This window comes from Triplophysa dalaica, chromosome 5 (genome assembly GCF_015846415.1).
Source record: "Triplophysa dalaica isolate WHDGS20190420 chromosome 5, ASM1584641v1, whole genome shotgun sequence".
NCBI lineage: Eukaryota > Metazoa > Chordata > Actinopteri > Cypriniformes > Nemacheilidae > Triplophysa > Triplophysa dalaica.
This window is the reverse complement of record NC_079546.1, coordinates 23,240,660-23,263,166: the sequence shown is the minus strand read 5'-3', so window position 1 is coordinate 23,263,166 and position 22,507 is coordinate 23,240,660. Positions and strand designations below refer to the sequence as shown.

At 44.3% G+C, this 22,507-nt stretch overlaps 1 protein-coding gene across 1 annotated transcript; it reads right to left on the bottom strand.

Annotated features, from left to right (window-relative positions):
* Positions 1-383: 383 nt before the first annotated feature.
* Positions 384-21,588, bottom strand: LOC130421304 (C-type mannose receptor 2-like). The gene is made up of 5 exons (XM_056749117.1): positions 21,559-21,588; positions 21,209-21,247; positions 11,937-12,285; positions 1,155-1,480; positions 384-816 (listed from the first exon to the last, which is right to left on the bottom strand). Exons 1-5 carry the CDS (start codon positions 21,563-21,565, stop codon positions 449-451), a joined length of 1,089 nt encoding a protein of 362 aa, XP_056605095.1. The 5' UTR covers positions 21,566-21,588; the 3' UTR covers positions 384-448.
* Between the last annotated feature and the right edge of the window lie 919 nt (positions 21,589-22,507).

Here is a 22,507-nt window from a genome sequence, read left to right as displayed (position 1 = left end):
ATGCTCCCACGTTCATATACATCTAAAAAAATATATAACTGTGACGATTGCAGATAGAGTGATCAGGAGAGAAAATAGTGTCTGTAGATCAGAGTTTATTTAAACTGATCCATCACCATTATATGAATCCAACACATGCAGAATGAAAGTCAACCTTCACCAGATTCATCAACAAGTACAGAATAATCTTAAACAATAATTGAAGGTGTTTTGTGAAGCAGAAAACCCCGTTCAGTCATGATTTATTCACGATAAAGCAGCAGCCTCAAGTACCTTATTACAATAAAACTATTAAAGCCTAAACATGTAATAAATGCAAATTTCTTGAAATAAAATAACTTAAAGCCCTCTTTCCTCTAAAGTTGAGTCCTGATACCTGACGTTTAAATGCTCCCTATTGCTAAATAACAAAACCAGAAAGTTAACAAAGGAAGCAAAAAATATATATTTATTTATCTATTCTTCTACAGATGAAGTTGAGTTTGTGAGATTCAGGAAGACTGATCCAGAGATGATCTCCTCCAGACTGAACCGCTCCAGATCTCACTTCACTCTCAGAGTCGCCCACTGCTGTTTCATTCCCTGGAGCCCAATTCTGATAACACGTGATCTCTCCATTCACCCAGAACCAGATCCCCACAGAGCAGGAGTGACGTAACCCCATCCACACCTCAGCAGTCGAGGCCTGATGAAGAACTTCAGTCACCATGAGCTGAATCTCCTGTGAATCAACTGAAACCAGATCCACATGATTCTCTCTGCAGTATCTCACAGCTTCAGTCCAGCTCAGATTCTTCTGGATCAATATCAGCTCATCTGAACACACAATAAACACAAACAACTGACCATGAGAACAAAACACAAACACTGAGACTGAACTAAGATCAGTTTCATCATGAAGAAACTTCTGTCATCAGGGTCAGTTGTGGTCTAGTGGTTAGAGAGTTCGACTCGTAGCCAGAAGGACACAGATTCAAATCTCAGTGCCACCAGGAAATGACTTTTGTGCACTTGAGAAGGCACCTTACCCCTGTTTGTTCTGCAGCGATAGCTGCCCACTGCATCCTACTTCTAAGTCGTTTTGGATAAAAGCGTCTGCCAAATGAATTAATGTAAATGTCATCAAAGACACACTATGACTTTTATTAACTCACCTTCATGACACACAAAAGTGTAAGACTCACTGCAAGATACATCATGCCATTTTCCCTCATTATTCATATTGGTCATTGTACAATCTTCAGAATGATCAGGTTGACCAGAGTCCCAGTATCTGAAGCCGGAGTCAGTGTTATCTGACCACTCCCACGAGTCTCTGAACAGACCAATCCAGACAGATGTGTCAGGATTATTAATGATGTTGTGGATCAGTTGCTTGTCAGTCTGGTTCCTCACAGTGATCAGATCAGTATGATACTGTCTGCAGAAACTCTGAGCTTCTCTCCATGTTTTATAAGAAGTTTCAATAATATATGCTTTACTGCTGTCTGTTGAAGAAAATAAAGATTCAAGTCTCATGATTTACATTCACTCACCGTTTTATACGTGAATCTTCAAAAAAAAAATTTTTTTAAGTTTTGTTACACAAAACCACAGCACTCATTCACGTAGAAGACGAAGAAGGCACATGTACACAGCAGCTTAATGATTATTTGCGCTATTTATAGCACAATTTGAATTTTTACCGGCGATCATAAAGGAAAATAAGACGCTTTGAAATCCATGTGGAGACACAGAATATATGTCTGTGCTTGATTACCCCAAGAGACTTCACTGTACCGCTTATATGAGTGAAGCAGCACATGCGCGCAAACTGATAACCGCCAGATGGGACAAGAATATTTTAGTCTCATTTTTATTAGTTGACAAAAATGTCACTATATTTCTATTACAGTTTTAGTTATCATGTATTCATTTTGATTTAGTCATCGTCTTGTTTTCGTCAGTGAAATCATGTCATTAAAGAATACTTTTCGTCGTAGTTTTCATCAACGAAATGAACACTGCACTGAAGGAAACATTAATCACAATGAAGGTGGTTTTCTTCTTATTGATCATTTTTTCTTTAGTGATTGTGATTGACTCAATCTTAACTTCATTATCTCATTGACTCAATCTGATTTAACACATTCACTTGTTCAATATGGAGACATAATTACTTTGTGTGAGAGCCCGAGGACTGGAGTTAAAAACATCAGACTTAAACTTAGACTTCACTTAAAAGTATACTTTAATAAACTTAGAATAGGACCAGATTAGTCTCCAGCAGTATTACAATAGTACACCTACAGGTACACTACTAGCAGACTGTTAATTATATACTTAATAAATAAATAAATAACACTTAAAATGCAATTAAATTTTACCACTGTATAGAGTTAGGTGTCAGTTGGGTGTAAAACTCACTTGGTGGTGCTGCAACACACTCATAAGACACATTCAGGTATTTGTAAATTCCATTACAAGGATCAGTGAAAACTGTAAAAACTGAGTCCACAACCATAGAACAACTCGATTTTCCATCACATCTGTGAAATAAATGCCAAAAATATCAAAAGTATGTAAAATATTATCTGATAATATCTGATAGCTCTTTAATAATGTTTTCTGTTCTTACCGAGTGGCCACTGCACTTAGAGATGTTCCCAGACGGCACTGAACATTTGATAGCTGTCCAGCTGGTCTTCCAGTAGAGCAGGTCTGTCCGTCTGTACGCCCATAATTGGCTGCAAGGATTTTAATGGTTCCCTGCTCTGTTGATAAAAGTCACATTACATGTGATTGTGTTAAATTTTGTATTTTCTCATCATGTAATCTGGCCTTTAATTAATTGGACAGAATTCAAAATGAAACTCACCACAGCTGAGAATTAAAGTCTGTGAATAACAGATAATTAAATCCTTTGATGAACCTAAAGTTAGAGATGAGAAGTGAGTTAGAGATGAGAAGTGAGTTAGAGATGAGAAAGTGAGTGAGAGATGAGAGGTGAGTTAGAGATGAGAGGTGAGTTAGAGATGAGAAGTGAGTTAGAGATGAGAAGTGAGTGAGAGATGAGAAGTGAGTGAGAGATGAGAAGTGAGTGAGAGATGAGAAGTGAGTTAGAGATGAGAAGTGAGTTAGAGATGACAAGTGAGTGAGAGAGAGAAGTGAGTCAGAGATGACAGGTGAGTGAGAGATGAGAAGTGAGTTAGAGATGAGAAGTGAGTCAGAGATGAGAAGTGAGTGAGAGATGAGAAGTGAGTTAGAGATGAGAAGTGAGTTAGAGATGAGAAGTGAGTGAGAGATGAGAAGTGAGTTAGAGATGAGAAGTGAGTTAGAGATGAGAAGTGAGTTAGAGATGAGAGGTGAGTTAGAGATGAGAAGTGAGTGAGAAATGAGAAGTGAGTTAGAGATGAGAGGTGAGTTAGAGATGAGAAGTGAGTTAGAGTTGAGAAGTGAGTGAGAGACGAGAAGTGAGTTAGAGATGAGAAGTGAGTGAGAGATGAGAAGTGAGTTAGAGTTGAGAAGTGAGTGAGAGATGAGTGAGAGTCGAGAAGTGAGTTAGAGATGAGAAGTGAGTGAGAGATGAGAAGTGAGTTAGAGATGAGTGAGAGACGAGAAGTGAGTTAGAGATGAGAAGTGAGTGAGAGATGAGAAGTGAGTTAGAGTTGAGAAGTGAGTGAGAGATGAGAAGTGAGTTAGAGTTGAGAAGTGAGTTAGAGATGAGAAGTGAGTTAGAGATGAGAAGTGAGTTAGAGATGAGAGGTGAGTTAGAGATGAGAAGTGAGTGAGAAATGAGAAGTGAGTTAGAGATGAGAAGTGAGTGAGAGATGAGAAGTGAGTGAGAGATGAGAAGTGAGTTAGAGATGAGAAGTGAGTGAGAGATGAGAAGTGAGTTAGAGATGAGAAGTGAGTGAGAGACGAGAAGTGAGTTAGAGATGAGAAGTGAGTGAGAGGTGAGTTAGAGATGAGAGGTGAGTTAGAGATGAGAAGTGAGTGAGAAATGAGAAGTGAGTTAGAGATGAGAGGTGAGTTAGAGATGAGAAGTGAGTGAGAGATGAGAAGTGAGTTAGAGATGAGAAGTGAGTTAGAGATGAGTGAGAGACGAGAAGTGAGTTAGAGATGAGAAGTGAGTGAGAGATGAGAAGTGAGTTAGAGATGAGTGAGAGACGAGAAGTGAGTTAGAGATGAGAAGTGAGTGAGAGATGAGAAGTGAGTTAGAGATGAGAAGTGAGTTAGAGATGAGAAGTGAGTTAGAGATGAGAAGTGAGTGAGAGATGAGAAGTGAGTTAGAGTTGAGAAGTGAGTGAGAGATGAGAAGTGAGTTAGAGATGAGAAGTGAGTGAGAGACGAGAAGTGAGTTAGAGACGAGAAGTGAGTGAGAGATGAGAAGTGAGTTAGAGTTGAGAAGTGAGTGAGAGGTGAGTTAGAGATGAGAGGTGAGTTAGAGATGAGAAGTGAGTGAGAAATGAGAAGTGAGTTAGAGATGAGAAGTGAGTGAGAGATGAGAAGTGAGTGAGAGATGAGAAGTGAGTTAGAGATGAGGAGTGAGAGATGAGAAGTGAGTTAGAGATGAGAAGTGAGTGAGAGACGAGAAGTGAGTTAGAGATGAGAAGTGAGTGAGAGGTGAGTTAGAGATGAGAGGTGAGTTAGAGATGAGAAGTGAGTGAGAAATGAGAAGTGAGTTAGAGATGAGAGGTGAGTTAGAGATGAGAAGTGAGTGAGAGATGAGAAGTGAGTTAGAGATGAGAAGTGAGTCAGAGATGAGAAGTGAGTGAGAGATGATAAGTGAGTTAGAGATGAGAAGTGAGTGAGAGATGAGAAGTGAGTTAGAGATGAGAGGTGAGTTAGAAATGAGAAGTGAGTTAGAGATGAGAAGTGAGTTAGAGATGAGAAGTGAGTTAGAGATGAGAAGTGAGTTAGAGATGAGAAGTTAGTGAGAGACGAGAAGTGAGTTAGAGATGAGAAGTGAGTGAGAGATGAGAAGTGAGTTAGAGTTGAGAAGTGAGTGAGAGATGAGTGAGAGACGAGAAGTGAGTTAGAGATGAGAAGTGAGTGAGAGATGAGAAGTGAGTTAGAGATGAGAAGTGAGTTAGAGATGAGTGAGAGACGAGAATTGAGTTAGAGATGAGAAGTGAGTGAGAGATGAGAAGTGAGTTAGAGATGAGAAGTGAGTGAGAGATGAGAAGTGAGTTAGAGATGAGAAGTGAGTTAGAGATGAGTGAGAGACGAGAAGTGAGTTAGAGATGAGAAGTGAGTGAGAGATGAGAAGTGAGTTAGAGTTGAGAAGTGAGTGAGAGATGAGAAGTGAGTTAGAGATGAGAAGTGAGTGAGAGATGAGAAGTGAGTTAGAGATGAGAAGTGAGTGAGAGATGAGAAGTGAGTTAGAGATGAGAAGTGAGTTAGAAATGAGAAGTGAGTTAGAGTTGAGAAGTGAGTGACAGAGGAAAGTGAGAGACGAGAAGTGAGTTAGAGATGAGAAGTGAGTGAGAGATGAGAAGTGAGTGAGAGATGAGAAGTGAGTGAGAGATGAGAAGTGAGTTAGAGATGAGAAGTGAGTGAGAGACGAGAAGTGAGTTAGAGATGAGAAGTGAGTGAGAGATGAGAAGTGAGTTAGAGTTGAGAAGTGAGTGAGAGATGAGTGAGAGACGAGAAGTGAGTTAGAGATGAGAAGTGAGTGAGAGATGAGAAGTGAGTGAGAGATGAGTGAGAGACGAGAAGTGAGATAGAGATGAGAAGTGAGTGAGAGATGAGAAGTGAGTTAGAGATGAGAAGTGAGTGAGAGACGAGAAGTGAGTTAGAGATGAGAAGTGAGTGAGAGATGAGAAGTGAGTTAGAGATGAGAGGTGAGTGAGAGATGAGAAGTGAGTGAGAGATGAGAAGTGAGTGAGAGATGAGAAGTGAGTTAGAGATGAGAAGTGAGTGAGAAATGAGAAGTGAGTTAGAGATGAGAGGTGAGTTAGAGATGAGAAGTGAGTCAGAGATGAGAAGTGAGTTAGAGATGAGAGGTGAGTTAGAGATGAGAAGTGAGTTAGAGTTGAGAAGTGAGTTAGAGATGAGAAGTGAGTGAGAAATGAGAAATGAGTTAGAGATGAGAAGTGAGTTAGAGATGAGAAGTGAGTCAGAGATGAGAAGTGAGTGAGAGATGAGTGAGAGACGAGAAGTGAGTTAGAGATGAGAAGTGAGTGAGAGATGAGAAGTGAGTTAGAGATGAGAAGTGAGTTAGAGTTGAGAAGTGAGTTAGAGATGAGAAGTGAGTGAGAAATGAGAAGTGAGTTAGAGATGAGAAGTGAGTTAGAGATGAGAAGTGAGTCAGAGATGAGAAGTGAGTGAGAGATGAGTGAGAGACGAGAAGTGAGTTAGAGATGAGAAGTGAGTGAGAGATGAGAAGTGAGTGAGAGATGAGTGAGAGACGAGAAGTGAGTTAGAGATGAGAAGTGAGTGAGAGATGAGAAGTGAGTTAGAGATGAGAAATGAGTGAGAGATGATAAGTGAGTTAGAGATGAGAAGTGACTTAGAGATGAGAGGTGAGTTAGAGATGAGAAATGAGTTAGAGATGAGAAGTGAGTTAGAGATGAGAAGTGAGTCAGAGATGAGAAGAGGTGAGTTAGAGATGAGAAGTGAGTGAGAGATGAGAAGTGAGCTAGAGATGTGAGGTGAGTGAGAGATGAGAAGTGAGTTAGAGATGAGAAGTGAGTGAGAGATGAGAAGTGAGTTAGAGATGAGAGGTGAGTTAGAGATGAGAAGTGAGTTAGAGATGAGAAGTGAGTTAGAGATGAGAAATGAGTGAGAGATGAGAAGTGAGTTAGAGATGAGAAGTGAGTGAGAGATGAGAGGTGAGTTAGAGATGAGAAGTGAGTTAGAGATGAGAAGTGAGTGAGAGATGAGAGGTGAGTTAGAGATGAGAAGTGAGTGAGAGATGAGAGGTGAGTGAGAAATGAGAAGTGTGTTAGAGATGAGAAATGAGTGAGAGATGAGAAGTGAGTTTGAGATGAGTGAGAGATGAGAAATGAGTTAGAGATGAGAAGTGAGTGAGAGATGAGAAGTGAGTGAGAGATGAGAGGTGAGTTAGAGATGAGAAGTGAGTTAGAGATGAGAAGTGAGTTAGAGATGAGAAGTGAGTTAGAGATGAGAAGTGAGTTAGAGATGAGAAGTGAGTGAGAGATGAGAAGTGAGTTAGAGTTGAGAAGTGAGTTAGAGATGAGAAGTGAGTTACAGATGAGAAGTGAGTTAGAGATGAAAGATGAGTTAGAGATGAGAAGTGAGTTAGAGTTGAGAAGTGAGTTAGAGATGAGAAGTGAGTGAGAGATGAGAAGTGAGTTAGAGATGAGAGATGAGTTAGAGATGAGAGGTGAGTTAGAGATGAGAAGTGAGTTAGAGATGAGAGGTGAGTTAGAGATGAGAGGTGAGTTAGAGATGAGAAGTGAGTGAGAGATGAGAAGTGAGTTAGAGATGAGAAGTGAGTTAGAGATGAGAAGTGAGTTAGAGATGAGAAGTGAGTTAGAGATGAGAAGTGAGTTAGAGATGAGAAGTGAGTTAGAGATGAGAAGTGAGTGAGAGATGAGAAGTGAGTGAGAGATGAGAAGTGAGTTAGAGATGACAAGTGAGTGAGAGAGAGAAGTGAGTCAGAGATGACAGGTGAGTGAGAGATGAGAAGTGAGTTAGAGATGAGAAGTGAGTCAGAGATGAGAAGTGAGTTAGAGATGAGAAGTGAGTTAGAGATGAGAGGTGAGTTAGAGATGAGAAGTGAGTGAGAGACGAGAAGTGAGTTAGAGATGAGAAGTGAGTGAGAGATGAGAAGTGAGTTAGAGTTGAGAAGTGAGTGAGAGATGAGTGAGAGACGAGAAGTGAGTTAGAGATGAGAAGTGAGTGAGAGATGAGTGAGAGACGAGAAGTGAGATAGAGATGAGAAGTGAGTGAGAGATGAGAAGTGAGTTAGAGATGAGAAGTGAGTTAGAGATGAGAAGTGAGTGAGAGATGAGAAGTGAGTTAGAGATGAGAGGTGAGTGAGAGATGAGAAGTGAGTGAGAGATGAGAAGTGAGTGAGAGATGAGAAGTGAGTTAGAGATGAGAAGTGAGTGAGAAATGAGAAGTGAGTTAGAGATGAGAGGTGAGTTAGAGATGAGAAGTGAGTCAGAGATGAGAAGTGAGTTAGAGATGAGAGGTGAGTTAGAGATGAGAAGTGAGTTAGAGTTGAGAAGTGAGTTAGAGATGAGAAGTGAGTGAGAAATGAGAAGTGAGTTAGAGATGAGAAATGAGTGAGAGATGAGAAGTGAGTTAGAGATGAGAAGTGAGTGAGAGATGAGAGGTGAGTTTGAGATGAGTGAGAGATGAGAAATGAGTTAGAGATGAGAAGTGAGTGAGAGATGAGAAGTGAGTGAGAGATGAGAGGTGAGTTAGAGATGAGAAGTGAGTGAGAGATGAGAAGTGAGTGAGAGATGAGAAGTGAGTTAGAGATGACAAGTGAGTGAGAGAGAGAAGTGAGTCAGAGATGACAGGTGAGTGAGAGATGAGAAGTGAGTTAGAGATGAGAGGTGAGTTAGAGATGAGAGGTGAGTTAGAGATGAGAAGTGAGTTAGAGATGAGAAGTGAGTTAGAGATGAGAGGTGAGTTAGAGATGAGAAGTGAGTGAGAGACGAGAAGTGAGTTAGAGATGAGAAGTGAGTGAGAGATGAGAAGTGAGTTAGAGATGAGAGGTGAGTTAGAGATGAGAAGTGAGTGAGAGACGAGAAGTGAGTTAGAGATGAGAAGTGAGTGAGAGATGAGAAGTGAGTTAGAGATGAGAAGTGAGTTAGAGATGAGAGGTGAGTTAGAGATGAGAAGTGAGTGAGAGACGAGAAGTGAGTTAGAGATGAGAAGTGAGTGAGAGATGAGAAGTGAGTTAGAGTTGAGAAGTGAGTGAGAGATGAGTGAGAGACGAGAAGTGAGTTAGAGATGAGAAGTGAGTGAGAGATGAGTGAGAGACGAGAAGTGAGATAGAGATGAGAAGTGAGTGAGAGATGAGAAGTGAGTTAGAGATGAGAAGTGAGTGAGAGACGAGAAGTGAGTTAGAGATGAGAAGTGAGTGAGAGATGAGAAGTGAGTTAGAGATGAGAGGTGAGTGAGAGATGAGAAGTGAGTGAGAGATGAGAAGTGAGTGAGAGATGAGAAGTGAGTTAGAGATGAGAAGTGAGTGAGAAATGAGAAGTGAGTTAGAGATGAGAGGTGAGTTAGAGATGAGAAGTGAGTCAGAGATGAGAAGTGAGTTAGAGATGAGAGGTGAGTTAGAGATGAGAAGTGAGTTAGAGTTGAGAAGTGAGTTAGAGATGAGAAGTGAGTGAGAAATGAGAAGTGAGTTAGAGATGAGAAATGAGTGAGAGATGAGAAGTGAGTTAGAGATGAGAAGTGAGTGAGAGATGAGAGGTGAGTTAGAGATGAGAAGTGAGTTAGAGATGAGAAGTGAGTGAGAGATGAGAGGTGAGTTAGAGATGAGAAGTGAGTGAGAGATGAGAGGTGAGTGAGAAATGAGAAGTGTGTTAGAGATGAGAAATGAGTGAGAGATGAGAAGTGAGTTTGAGATGAGTGAGAGATGAGAAATGAGTTAGAGATGAGAAGTGAGTGAGAGATGAGAAGTGAGTGAGAGATGAGAGGTGAGTTAGAGATGAGAAGTGAGTTAGAGATGAGAAGTGAGTTAGAGATGAGAAGTGAGTTAGAGATGAGAAGTGAGTTAGAGATGAGAAGTGAGTGAGAGATGAGAAGTGAGTTAGAGTTGAGAAGTGAGTTAGAGATGAGAAGTGAGTGAGAGATGAGAGGTGAGTGAGAAATGAGAAGTGTGTTAGAGATGAGAAATGAGTGAGAGATGAGAAGTGAGTTTGAGATGAGTGAGAGATGAGAAATGAGTTAGAGATGAGAAGTGAGTGAGAGATGAGAAGTGAGTGAGAGATGAGAAGTGAGTTAGAGATGAGAAGTGAGTTAGAGATGAGAAGTGAGTTAGAGATGAGAAGTGAGTGAGAGATGAGAAGTGAGTTAGAGTTGAGAAGTGAGTTAGAGATGAGAAGTGAGTTACAGATGAGAAGTGAGTTAGAGATGAGAAGTGAGTTTGAGATGAGTGAGAGATGAGAAATGAGTTAGAGATGAGAAGTGAGTGAGAGATGAGAAGTGAGTGAGAGATGAGAGGTGAGTTAGAGATGAGAAGTGAGTTAGAGATGAGAAGTGAGTTAGAGATGAGAAGTGAGTTAGAGATGAGAAGTGAGTTAGAGATGAGAAGTGAGTTAGAGATGAGAAGTGAGTTAGAGATGAGAAGTGAGTGAGAGATGAGAAGTGAGTTTGAGATGAGTGAGAGATGAGAAATGAGTTAGAGATGAGAAGTGAGTGAGAGATGAGAAGTGAGTGAGAGATGAGAGGTGAGTTAGAGATGAGAAGTGAGTTAGAGATGAGAAGTGAGTTAGAGATGAGAAGTGAGTTAGAGATGAGAAGTGAGTGAGAGATGAGAAGTGAGTTAGAGTTGAGAAGTGAGTTAGAGATGAGAAGTGAGTTACAGATGAGAAGTGAGTTAGAGATGAAAGATGAGTTAGAGATGAGAAGTGAGTTAGAGTTGAGAAGTGAGTTAGAGATGAGAAGTGAGTGAGAGATGAGAAGTGAGTTAGAGATGAGAGGTGAGTTAGAGATGAGAGATGAGTTAGAGATGAGAGGTGAGTTAGAGATGAGAAGTGAGTTAGAGATGAGAAGTGAGTTAGAGATGAGAGGTGAGTTAGAGATGAGAGATGAGTTAGAGATGAGAAGTGAGTTAGAGATGAGAGGTGAGTTAGAGATGAGAGATGAGTTAGAGATGAGAGGTGAGTTAGAGATGAGAAGTGAGTTAGAGATGAGAAGTGAGTTAGAGATGAGAGGTGAGTTAGAGATGAGAAGTGAGTGAGAGATGAGAAGTGAGTTAGAGATGAGAAGTGAGTTAGAGATGAGAAGTGAGTTAGAGATGAGAAGTGAGTTAGAGATGAGAAGTGAGTTAGAGATGAGAAGTGAGTTAGAGATGAGAAGTGAGTGAGAGATGAGAAGTGAGTGAGAGATGAGAAGTGAGTTAGAGATGACAAGTGAGTGAGAGAGAGAAGTGAGTCAGAGATGACAGGTGAGTGAGAGATGAGAAGTGAGTTAGAGATGAGAAGTGAGTCAGAGATGAGAAGTGAGTTAGAGATGAGAAGTGAGTTAGAGATGAGAAGTGAGTTAGAGATGAGAAGTGAGTTAGAGATGAGAGGTGAGTTAGAGATGAGAAGTGAGTGAGAAATGAGAAGTGAGTTAGAGATGAGAGGTGAGTTAGAGATGAGAGGTGAGTTAGAGATGAGAAGTGAGTGAGAAATGAGAAGTGAGTTAGAGATGAGAAGTGAGTTAGAGATGAGAAGTGAGTGAGAAATGAGAAGTGAGTTAGAGATGAGAAGTGAGTTAGAGATGAGAAGTGAGTTAGAGGTGAGAAGTGAGTGAGAGATGACAAGTGAGTTAGAGATGAGAAGTGAGTCAGAGACGAGAGGTGACTTAGAGATGAGAGGTGAGTTAGAGATGAGAAGTGAGTGAGAGATGACAAGTGAGTTAGAGATGAGAAGTGAGTCAGAGACGAGAGGTGACTTAGAGATGAGAGGTGAGTTAGAGATGAGAAGTGAGTGAGAGATGACAAGTGAGTTAGAGATGAGAAGTGAGTCAGAGACGAGAGGTGACTTAGAGATGAGAGGTGAGTTAGAGATGAGAAGTGAGTGAGAGATGACAAGTGAGTTAGAGATGAGAAGTGAGTCAGAGACGAGAGGTGACTTAGAGATGAGAGGTGAGTTAGATGTAGTGATGCTACTGTATCACATTGACTGTTTGTGCAGATTTGCTTTAATCTGAAGTGTCCAACCCTGTTCATCTGCCCCACATGTGTTCTGTGTCTTAACTGTGATGTTTATTATTGTTTTCTTATGATCATGTTTTGTGAAGTGAAGGTTTGCTGTCACTCACCATTGTAGCAGATGAACTGTGACGGCACATTACACTTCTGCTGACGCCATTTTCCATTTCTCATAACAGCACAATTATTTGTGTCAGTTGATGGTCCAGTTTCCCAGTTCAGATATTTCACAGGATCACCCAGAGACCACTTCCATTCATCTGTTCTCTTCAATCCAATCCAGACCTTCTGATTGTTATTCACAGTCTTCATCAGCTCGTTCATGTCATTGATGTTGTTGACTGTGGCCAGATCTGTGTAGTTTTCTCTGCAGTATCTCTGAGCCTCAGTCCAGGTCTTATTCATGTTTATACAGTGATAGTGACGCTGAATGCATTCAGATATTGAACAGAGAGCTGAAAGAGAGAGTTTTTATTCAGATAAATTCACTCAGAGCTGATCTAAGCAAAGATTAGATCTGTGGCGTAGATGGCGGCACGTGAACATCGCGATGCTCAGCGTCTCTCCAGTTTTAGCAATTATATAGTGTTTGTCTTGCTCATCTCGGGCCTGTTCATTCAGAACAGTTGTGCATTCACATCGTACACCCGGCATGAGCTTTTGGATATCGGTTTGTGCATTCCCGGAAGTCATATCAGCAACATTCAACTCGTTCCTGAGATCGCCAAAACACCCGATGCTACGCACCCCACACGGCCGGGCGGAAGTGCTCGCCGGCGGCGTCGAGATCGTAAACAAAGGCGGGGGGAGCGCGGAGGGCTAAGAGCTAGGCTAAAGCTAATACCACACCGGCTCTCTTTACCCAGCATTTTCCTTGCTAATGTACGATCATTAGTGAACAAAATGGATGAGATTCGACTCCGCATCATCAACAACAAAATACTTTTGAACTGCAATGTCATAATCTTCACGGAAACATGGCTACACAGCGACATACCGGAGAACGCTATTGAGTCAGCGGGCTACAACATACACCGGGCGGATAGAACGGCAGAGGAATCCGGTAAGACAAGAGGAGGTGGATTGTGCATTTATGTCAATAAAGCTTGGTGCACGAACTCTGTTACTGTCGGGAGACACTGCTCGGCTAACCTTGAGTTTCTCATGGTTAAATGTAGACCGTTTTATATGCCACGGGAATTCACTTCCACCATTATAACGGCAGCTTATATTCCACCGGATGCTGATGCCAAGCTTGCTATGAAAGAACTTCATGCAGCCATCAGTAAACAACAGACTGCTCACCCGGAGGCTGCATTTATTGTTGCGGGAGATTTTAATCACTCAAACTTAAAGACAGTGCTCCCTAAATTTCACCAGCATGTTTCCTGCCACACAAGAGGAAACAAAACTTTGGATCATGTCTATACAAACATGGCTGAAGCTTACACCGCGAACCCCCCCCCCCCCACAAATCTGATCACCTTTCTTTGTTCCTCACCCGCAAGTATTGACCTCTCATTAATCGTGTGAAGCCATCGGTGAAGACCATCAAGGTGTGGCCTGCGGGGGCAGACTTTACACTCCAGGAAAGGTTTCTACACACAGACTGGAGTATATTTGCTTCTCAGGCCACCAGTGGCTCTCACACGGACATAGACACCTACACCTCCTCTGTATTGGACTACATCAATACCACCATTGATAGTGTCACAGCTCAAAAGCAGATCACCATATACCCGAATCAGAAGCCAGATGAACAAGGAAGTGTGCCTCCTGTTGTAAGCACGCAACACCGCCTTCAGATCAGGTGATGCACAGGCCTATAGTACTTCCAGAGCAAATCTGAAGAGGGGCATCAAAAAGGCCAAGCACTGCTACAAGTTGAAGTTAGAGGAGCATTTTACCAATTCTGACCCTCGACGCATGTGGCAGGGCATCCAGGCCATTAGTGACTACAAACCCAACCACTCCACCCCCATAGCCACAGATGCTGCCTTTCTGAACGAGCTTAATGACTTTTATGCACGCTTTGAGAGAGACAATAAGGAACCCGCCACCAGGCTCACACCTTCTATTGACCACCCAATCATCACACTAAACTCCACAGATGTTTACACTGGACTAAGCCGGATAAACGCACGCAAGGCTGCTGGTCCTGATGGCATCCCTGGTCGCATACTCAGGGCATGTGCGGAGCAGCTCGCTGGGGTCTTCACGGATATCTTCAACCTGTCCCTCGCCCAAGCAGTGGTTCCAGCTTGTTTCAAATCCCCCTCCATTGTGCCCATTCCAAAACATTCCAGCCCAACATGCCTGAACGACTACCGCCCTGTAGCACTCACACCCATTGTTATGAAGTGCTTTGAGCGGCTGTTCCTGTCACAACTAAAAGACTCTTTACCATCCACACTGGACCCATACCAATTTGCCTACCGTAGCAACTGGAGCACAGATGATGCGGTATCCATGGCGCTGCACTCTGTGCTTACACATCTGGATAATAAGGACACTTATGCACGCATGCTGTTTGTAGACTTCAGCTCTGCATTCAATACCGTCATCCCTTCCAAGCTAATCATCAAACTTGGAAACCTAGGCATTAACAATTCAACCTGCAACTGGATTATGGACTTCCTGACGAACAGGCCTCAGCTTGTTAGGTTAGGCCACATCTGCTCCATCACCCTCAACACTGGTGTAAAACAGGGCTACGTACTGAGCCCCTTTCTCTACTCCCTTTTCACACTCGACTGCAGACCTGTGAATGGACCTAACTCCTTCATCAAGTTCGCAGACGATACAACAGTGATTGGTCTCATCAGCAACAACGATGAGACTGCTTACAGGGAGGAGGTACGGCACCTGGCCACATGGTGCTCAAACAACAACCTGCTCCTTAACACCTCCAAGACAAAGGAGATCATTGTGGACTTCAGGAAGGCGAAAGGAGGCACACACGACCCCATCCACATTAACGGGACGGCTGTTGAACGTGTTTCCAGTTTTAAGTTCCTGGGGACCCATATTTTGGAGGACCTGTCCTGGACCACCAACACCTCATGCCTGGTCAAGAAGGCTCACCAGCGTCTCTCCTTTCTGAGGACACTGAAGAAGAACCAACTGTCTTCAACTATCCTGGTGAACTTCTATCGCTGCACGATAGAGAGCATCCTGACCAACTGTGTCACAGTCTGGTATGGGAACTGTTCTGTTGCTGAGCGCAAGGCACTGCAGCGGGTGGTGAAAACAGCCCAACGCATCACAGGGACTACACTCTCTTCCATTGAGGAAATCCAAAAGAAACGCTGTCTGCGTCGAGCTCGCAGCATTCTCAAGGACTTCTCTCACCCCGCTCATAGACTGTTTACTCTCCTGCCTTCCGGTAGGCGCTTCAGGTGCCTCCGGACAAGAACCAGCAGACTAGGAACAGCTTTTTTCCTAGAGCTGTTTCAATATTGAACTCTGCCCCCCACTGATTCCACTACCCCTCATAACTTTAACTGTAATGCTGCTATTACATGGTTTACATTGCACTACAGGGCTGCCATGCATGACTGAACTGTACACACCAGTACTTCATGTATCTGCTCTATCGGACTGTTTACACACACATAGCATCATTTGCACTCTATACTGTTCACTTGCATACCAGGAATATTACACTGAATGCTCATTTGCACTAATGGACTACTCTCATATCTGCATTACCTCACCTACTGCAATGTAACTTTCATAACTGCATTACCTCATCTACTGCACTGTAACTTCAATAACCGCATTAACGCATCTACTGCACTGTATCTTCAATATCTGCACTAACTCATCTACTGCACTGTAACTCATCTATTGCATTACTGCATTTATTGCATAACTAACGTCTAGGTTACGTATGTAACCTCAGTTCCCTGATGGAGGGAACGAGACGTTGTGTCGAGAACGACAGATGGGGTTCGCCCTAGAGAACCAATCAACTCTGACTACTATAGAAAAGGCCAATAAATTTGGCGAATGAAATTTGCATGCCGGGCTCCGCCCCCGGATATCCGGTATAAAAGGAAGCCGGCGTGCAGCATTCATTTACCTCTTGTTCTGAAGAGCCTGAGAGCCTCTCACGACTGCAGCAGAATACGATACGTGTTTGTGGCATAAGGGACACAACGTCTCGTTCCCTCCATCAGGGAACTGAGGTTACATACGTAACCAAGACGTTCCCTTTCTGTCGGTCTCTCGATGTGTGTCGAGAACGACAGATGGGGTTATCTATGGAAAACGCCACAAACACTGTACCGCGTCACAATCTCAACGAAGCGACGGTAACAAGCCTGGGCGTGTCAGCTCGAAGCTTTCGTGAAACTTTTAACCTTCCAGTGTGATGGTCGGGGGGTTCCAGAGCTTTCTGGAGAAAGATGGGTACAGCCCTGACCGGTAACCTATCACGGACGGGGCCTTAGCTCTCTACAGGCGAGAGGCCGTCCGACTCGGTTTACACCGGGAAAGCGCAACTCTTAATCGGAGAAGCGCTGCAGAGGCCACCTCCTACCCGTGGCGAGGAATATGGTGGAGATATGATATGGTCTCATCCTAGGAGGAGAAGGCATGGAACGTGCGGACTGGATAGTTAACCGCGAGGTGAAGGTCCACCTGGGGAAGTTCATGGGTTACCAGGTGTGGGAACCAAGTCATGAGGGTATAACAGACGGAACAGCCCACGGTGGGGGTGTTACTGCGTCCGATAGCACAGGTCCGGTTAGAACTATCTGTGATAGGTCAAAAGGTATCCCGGCCTAAGGAGGAAGGCTGCTCTGCCCAGCCAACCCCCAGGAGGTGCTTGCTTAATGATGGATGGGTTGCCTGTTCTTAACCAGTGTCTGGGTAAGAAGGAAGGTTGGTGAGGTGCCAATTTTCTTAGCCATGTGTTTGGATAAGAAGAAAAGGGTAGATAGCACACTGAACCAACCTCTTGGAGGGTGGGAAGGTGCTTTCGCAGGCAAACGCCCCCCCGGATGCCAGTCCTACATGTCGCCACGCAGGACGTGGGCTGACACCGGGTTTACGCGAAGGTTGTTAACCCTTGCGAGGGTGTTTGGGCGTAGCCCAACCCGCAGCTCTACAGATGTCTGCTAGAGAGGTGCTTCTGCCAGTGCCTAGGAGGGGGCTACACTCTGTGTGGAGTAAGCCCTCACTGCCAAAGGGCATGGGAGATTCTGAGATCGGAATGTCGTCGTAACGGCATCCACGACCCAGTGCGCCAGCCTCTGCTTGGAGACAGCCTTCCCCTTCTGCTGTCCTCCAACACAAACAAGGAGCTGGTCAGAGCTTATAGCTCTGCGTGCGGTCCAGGACACAACACGGATGGGGTTGGGTCTTCCTCCCCGATGGGGAACGCCCCATCAAGTTCACCACTTAGTCCCCGAAGGGAAAATTGGGAACTTTGGGCACGCATCCGGGCCTGGGTCTCAAGATAACGTGAGAGTTAGCCAGGGCCGAATTTAAGGCAATCCGGGGACACAGAGAATGCTTGGAGGTCCCCTACCCTCTTGACGGAAGGGAGCGCCTACAGGAGGGCCGTCTTACTCAGGTGAGGAAGATCGGAACCTCCGAGGGGCTAACCGCCTAGTAGATGGGGCCCTAGCCTGGGTGATGGTCTCAGCCGTATAGGGGGAGTAGCCATCTCAGGATCTTCTCGTCCCGTCTAGAGACCAGACCTGGGTGTTCCAGAGGTCTGATCTGGGATGCCAGAACGTGTCCTTCCCCTGAGAGAGCAGGTCCTCTGTCAGGGGAATGGTTCAGGGGGAGTTGCTGTCCAGAGCATCAACTCTGAAGCCAAGTGTGGTTAAACCAGTGCGGTGTAACCAACAACACTTGCTGCTCCTCTTCCCTGACCTTGCACAGTGTCTGTGCAAGGAGGCTCCGGGGGGGGGGGGTGTGCTTCCGCCCGTCCCGTGGTCAGCTGTGCGGCAGGGCATCCGTGTCGAGGGGGACCTCGGTCAGGGAGGACCAAAGCAGACAATGGGTGGTGTCGCGGGAGGCAAAGATCTATCTGTGCCTGTCCGAACAGCACCCAAATGGGCTGGACCAGGGGTTGAGTCGCCACTCTACGCAAGGCGTATACTGACGAGAGAGCGCGGGGATGTGTGTGGCCCGCAGGGAGCGGATCACCTGCTAACTCCACAGGAGGAGGCGTCGGGCAAGTTGTGTTAGCTGCCATGAGCGTACGCCACCCTGGCGATGTACACCACGGCTGTCGTGCTGTCCCGGAGGACCAACACGTGCTGGCTCTGCACTAGAGGCCGGAGCCTTCTCAGCGCAAGCAGTACAGCCCACAACTCTAGGCAATCCAGCGCAGACGGGGGCCCGTCCAGCGCCCCGATTCTGCGTGCCCGTTGCACACTGCACCCCACCCCTGCAGCAAGGCGTCCGTCGTCACCACTACGTGCCTCGTAACCTGCCCGAGGGGAACCCCCGCCCGGAGGAAGGTCATGGGAGACCAGGGGTTAGGGTACGTCGACAGCAGGGTGTCATCACCATGCGCCTGCTGTCGGTGTGCCACGCTGTCCTCGGAACTCGACTCTGTAGCCAGTGTTGAAGCGGTCTCATGTGCATTAACCCGAGGGGTATTACCCCTGCGGAGGATGCCATGTGTCCCAGGAGCCTCCAGTTCCAACACTGACTAGGCACGTGCTGAGGACAGCTGCGCCGTCATGGTGACAGAGATTGGTTCCATACCGAGAAAGAGGGTGCTCTGCACTGGGGAGAGTTTGCTCTTTTCTCGGTTGACCTGAAATCCCATTCGATCTAGATGCCGGAGCACCAAGTCCCTCTGTGTACACAACAGATCTCGCGAATGTGCCAAGATAAGCCAGTCGTCGAGATAGTTTAGTACCCGCAGGAACAGACCGAAAGGGAGGACTCGAGAGGATCGAGACATAGAGTAAGCGTGAGCTTCCTGAACGGCTTCATCCTGAACTGAAGTCCTGCACGCCTTGGACGGTTGGCGTTGCCGACTCCCCCAGGTGGCAGCTGTCTGCGGCACAGATGCACCGCAGCGGCACGTTCCAGCCGGGGGATCTCGACGTAGCCTTTGGCTGCCCCACCATCGAGGGAAGTGAGGGAGTCGGAGCTGGATTGACTGTAGCGGGCTGTGAGTGGAGCGCTCTAAGTTTTACACAGCTCCTCATGCACCGCGCTCTCCGACCCCAGGAACCACGTATCACCGGGTTAGCAAAGCTGACATCACTTCTGCATCCTCCTGAGCTCGACCACTCCTGGGGGGGAGCTCGGATTCGTCAGAGTCGGATGCCAGTCTCTCTTGCTGCAAGCGACATCTCATCTACGTCATGCATCGTTTCATAGTGCGTGCCTGAGGATCTGGACGGTATGCCACCGCCGGTTGGGGAATGTTCAGAAGAGCGAATCGGGGTGAGATCGGCCCGTCAGCACTTGGCTGGCGGGTTTACGTTTGAAGAGGTCCCCACATCACTAACGCCCAGACACCCAAAGCAGCAATCGTGTCCATCCCCCTCCTTGATGAGGGTCACGCACCCAAGAGAACAGCGGGACATGCCTGCAGGTAGGGACGAGACGCTGCTCTATGTCGTAGATCCGGCAATGTAGAAGAAGAATTCGTTGAATTATTTTTGTTCGTAGTCAAGAACGAAGGCTCTGACGGACAAAAGGTAAATGAATGCTGCACGCCTTCCTTTTATACCGGACATCCGGGGGCGGAGACCGACAGAAAGGGAACCCGCGCGAAGGCGGCATACCATACGACAACCCAATGCTCACGGCTGCTCAGTTGAGCATGACTGACATCTCTGCTTCTGACTCCTCTTGAGCTCGACTGCCCGTAGATCAGAGAAACACTCTGATACCAGAAGGTAGCTGTCAAGATGCGTTGACAGAGAGTTCCTCCTCATCCCTCTTCCGAGTCTGCCCGCTATGGGATGGTCGACCTTTGCCCAATGGGGGACGCACCAGGTGAGCGTACTTGGGTATGGGTGGTCTGCAGAGCCAGAGCTGGCGGAGCAACATCCATAGGAACCCCTATATCACCCCCCCTGTTCGCCGAAACTGTCGACCCCGCCAAAGCGGCAGTTGACGCCAGGGAAGCAGACAGGGTGGTGGCGGCACTCAAAAAGAACGCCTCCAACCTTGACCGCAACACCTTGATCACCATTTTCTCGCAGATGGAACATGCAGGATCAACGAATCTGGCCTCGGCGTACCCTCAGAGATGACCAAACAATGTTAAAAATGAAAGTATTTTTAGACTTTTAATGAAAGTTTGTCACTTTTCCCAATTAGAACAGGTCTGTTCCAGCTCCTTCAGCACTGCTCAGTGTATGACTGTAAGGATCATGAGAGTAATAAGGGAGAAGTCTGCTCTCGTGATACTGTGATGTCATCCGCTGAACAGTCACTGCTCTGACGTAGAGGTCTAGATGATGAAATAATGACCAAGTCATAGTAAATCAATAAGAGATTCATTTTTAGTAAAACTAAACAATCCTATGGTCTTTCTAAACAGGGGACTTTGTTGTCGCTGACTTCATGATAAATTTCCACTCTCTGTGGACCGCCAGCCTCGGGAAGCCTTATGAAAAAAGTAAAAGCTGATAAACTTTACTCTTGTTGATTTATGTCTTGTTACATTAAATGTTTAGCTTCAAGACGAGTCACTTTCTCTGCATAGTAATAGACTTTTTAAGTATATCAAGGTGTGTTTTACTGCACAACGAGCTTAGCACAATATTTTGTTTATTTTATTGAATTAAATAATTCCTTTTTGTTCAATAAATATACTGTCATTAAAATATGTTAATATCACAATATAAAAAAAAAAAAAAACATTTCTAAAATATTTTTGAAAGCAATAAAGATCTCATAATAATTTAAACTATATTTTCAGTTGAAAATGTGAGTGGTTCCTTGTGGCAAACTGCGGAACTGGGAACCAGGGCGATGACATTTTAAGCCAATAATGAAACTTATCAACTCCCAATGTCTCTAAGATCTTCTCATTCAGAGATATAAGTCTTGCTAAACGGTTGCTAGGTAATGTGTTTGGTTGCTATGGGCGTGGTTTTTACTCTGTGCAGATGTCCCCAATATTAAGCGTTCAGAAGATGTCATAAATAGATGTAGAAAAAACTTTCACTTTTGGCCCTCAAGGGACATATTTTCACTATCAAAGACGCAGAAAAGACGTCTTTTGGACACATCACCTTTGCTTGGGGGTGTGATATATTTAATAAAGTAATTATTATAAAATGGCTCTTTTTCTTTAATAGAACAGTTATTAATAGACAGACAGATAACTCTGATGTCAATTCTCCTGACATTTAAATCAAACGTAAAACCAGAAACAAAACTCACCAATGACAAGAAGACTGAAATACAGAATCTGAGCCATTTCTGAGGAAGAAACACATTGAAAACCTGAAATGTTAAACTTCTGTTTGTTCACAATTTTGTCATTCAACATAAAATCATTGGCAAATTTAAAATCAAATAAATCTGTGAGTATGACACAAGCGTTTACTTAGTTTCTCTCATGTATAAAAGTCAATGAAGTTAAAAGTCAACATTTCTATCACTACTGTATCTCTTCAGAAAATCAGTTCTTGATAAAGTTTCATTAAAAGTTATTTTCAGATCAATTCACAAGAACAGAATCATTTCAAAAGAATGATTTTAATAAGAATGAGAATGTAAATAGTTCTTACTCTTCATCTCTTGTGTGTTTCTCTCCTGAATCTGCTGCTGTTTCTCTCTCTCTGTGTGTTCATGTGTCATTATATTACATCTGGTCTTCAGCACCTCCCATCTTTTGGTTATTTTCATACTTTACATCCTGCTTATTTGTATACTTGTTCACTCAAAAGAAACAAGGTGTGTGTTCTCTTATTTGCATGTGTTTTATAATAATAAATTCCAACACAATTTACTTGTTTATTTGCTGAACATTTAAAGGGTCAGTTCACCTAAAGTTGGAAGTAAATTTGTTATTTAAAACGATATGTTCACGTGTTCAGGTCTCTTTCTCATTCAAATGTAGTTTGTAAGTGTCAGAACTTAAAACACCGTTGTTACTGAGATAACACCTGTAATTGACACCAGGCCCACTGAACGGCAGGTTCTGGAATGCACCTCATTGATAGGTTGTACACAGCCTCAACAGAAAAATATCAACGACTAATTCTCTAGCCCCGCCCACTGGTTTGTGCATGACATTACTGAAGTAATGCACGGAACCAAGTAGAGCGAGCAAGCAACAAATAAACATGGCGTTAAAGATATATAAATATTGTGACATCCATGGTTGTGGGATGCAATGTCTGTTATGCAAAACCGGTGGCTGTAAACACTGTTCGTTTCCATGAACGGCATGAGTGCATCCTCAAAGCATCATAGGTGTTTGTATTACTCATTGTTATATGATAATTCATGACCTCATGTGAATTTTGCGTGTATAAAGAGATCTGAGCACTTATGTTTGTGAATGCAGGGCATAGACATTTTATCTTGCAAGGTATTTAAATGTATTTATTCTTTGAAATGCATGCACAAAATGATGTGGATGTGAGGATTATCTTTTACAATACATGTGTAGAATCTATCAAACTATCACACTGTCTGGATGAGAGAAACGTCTAGATCCAGACCACCGCCTGA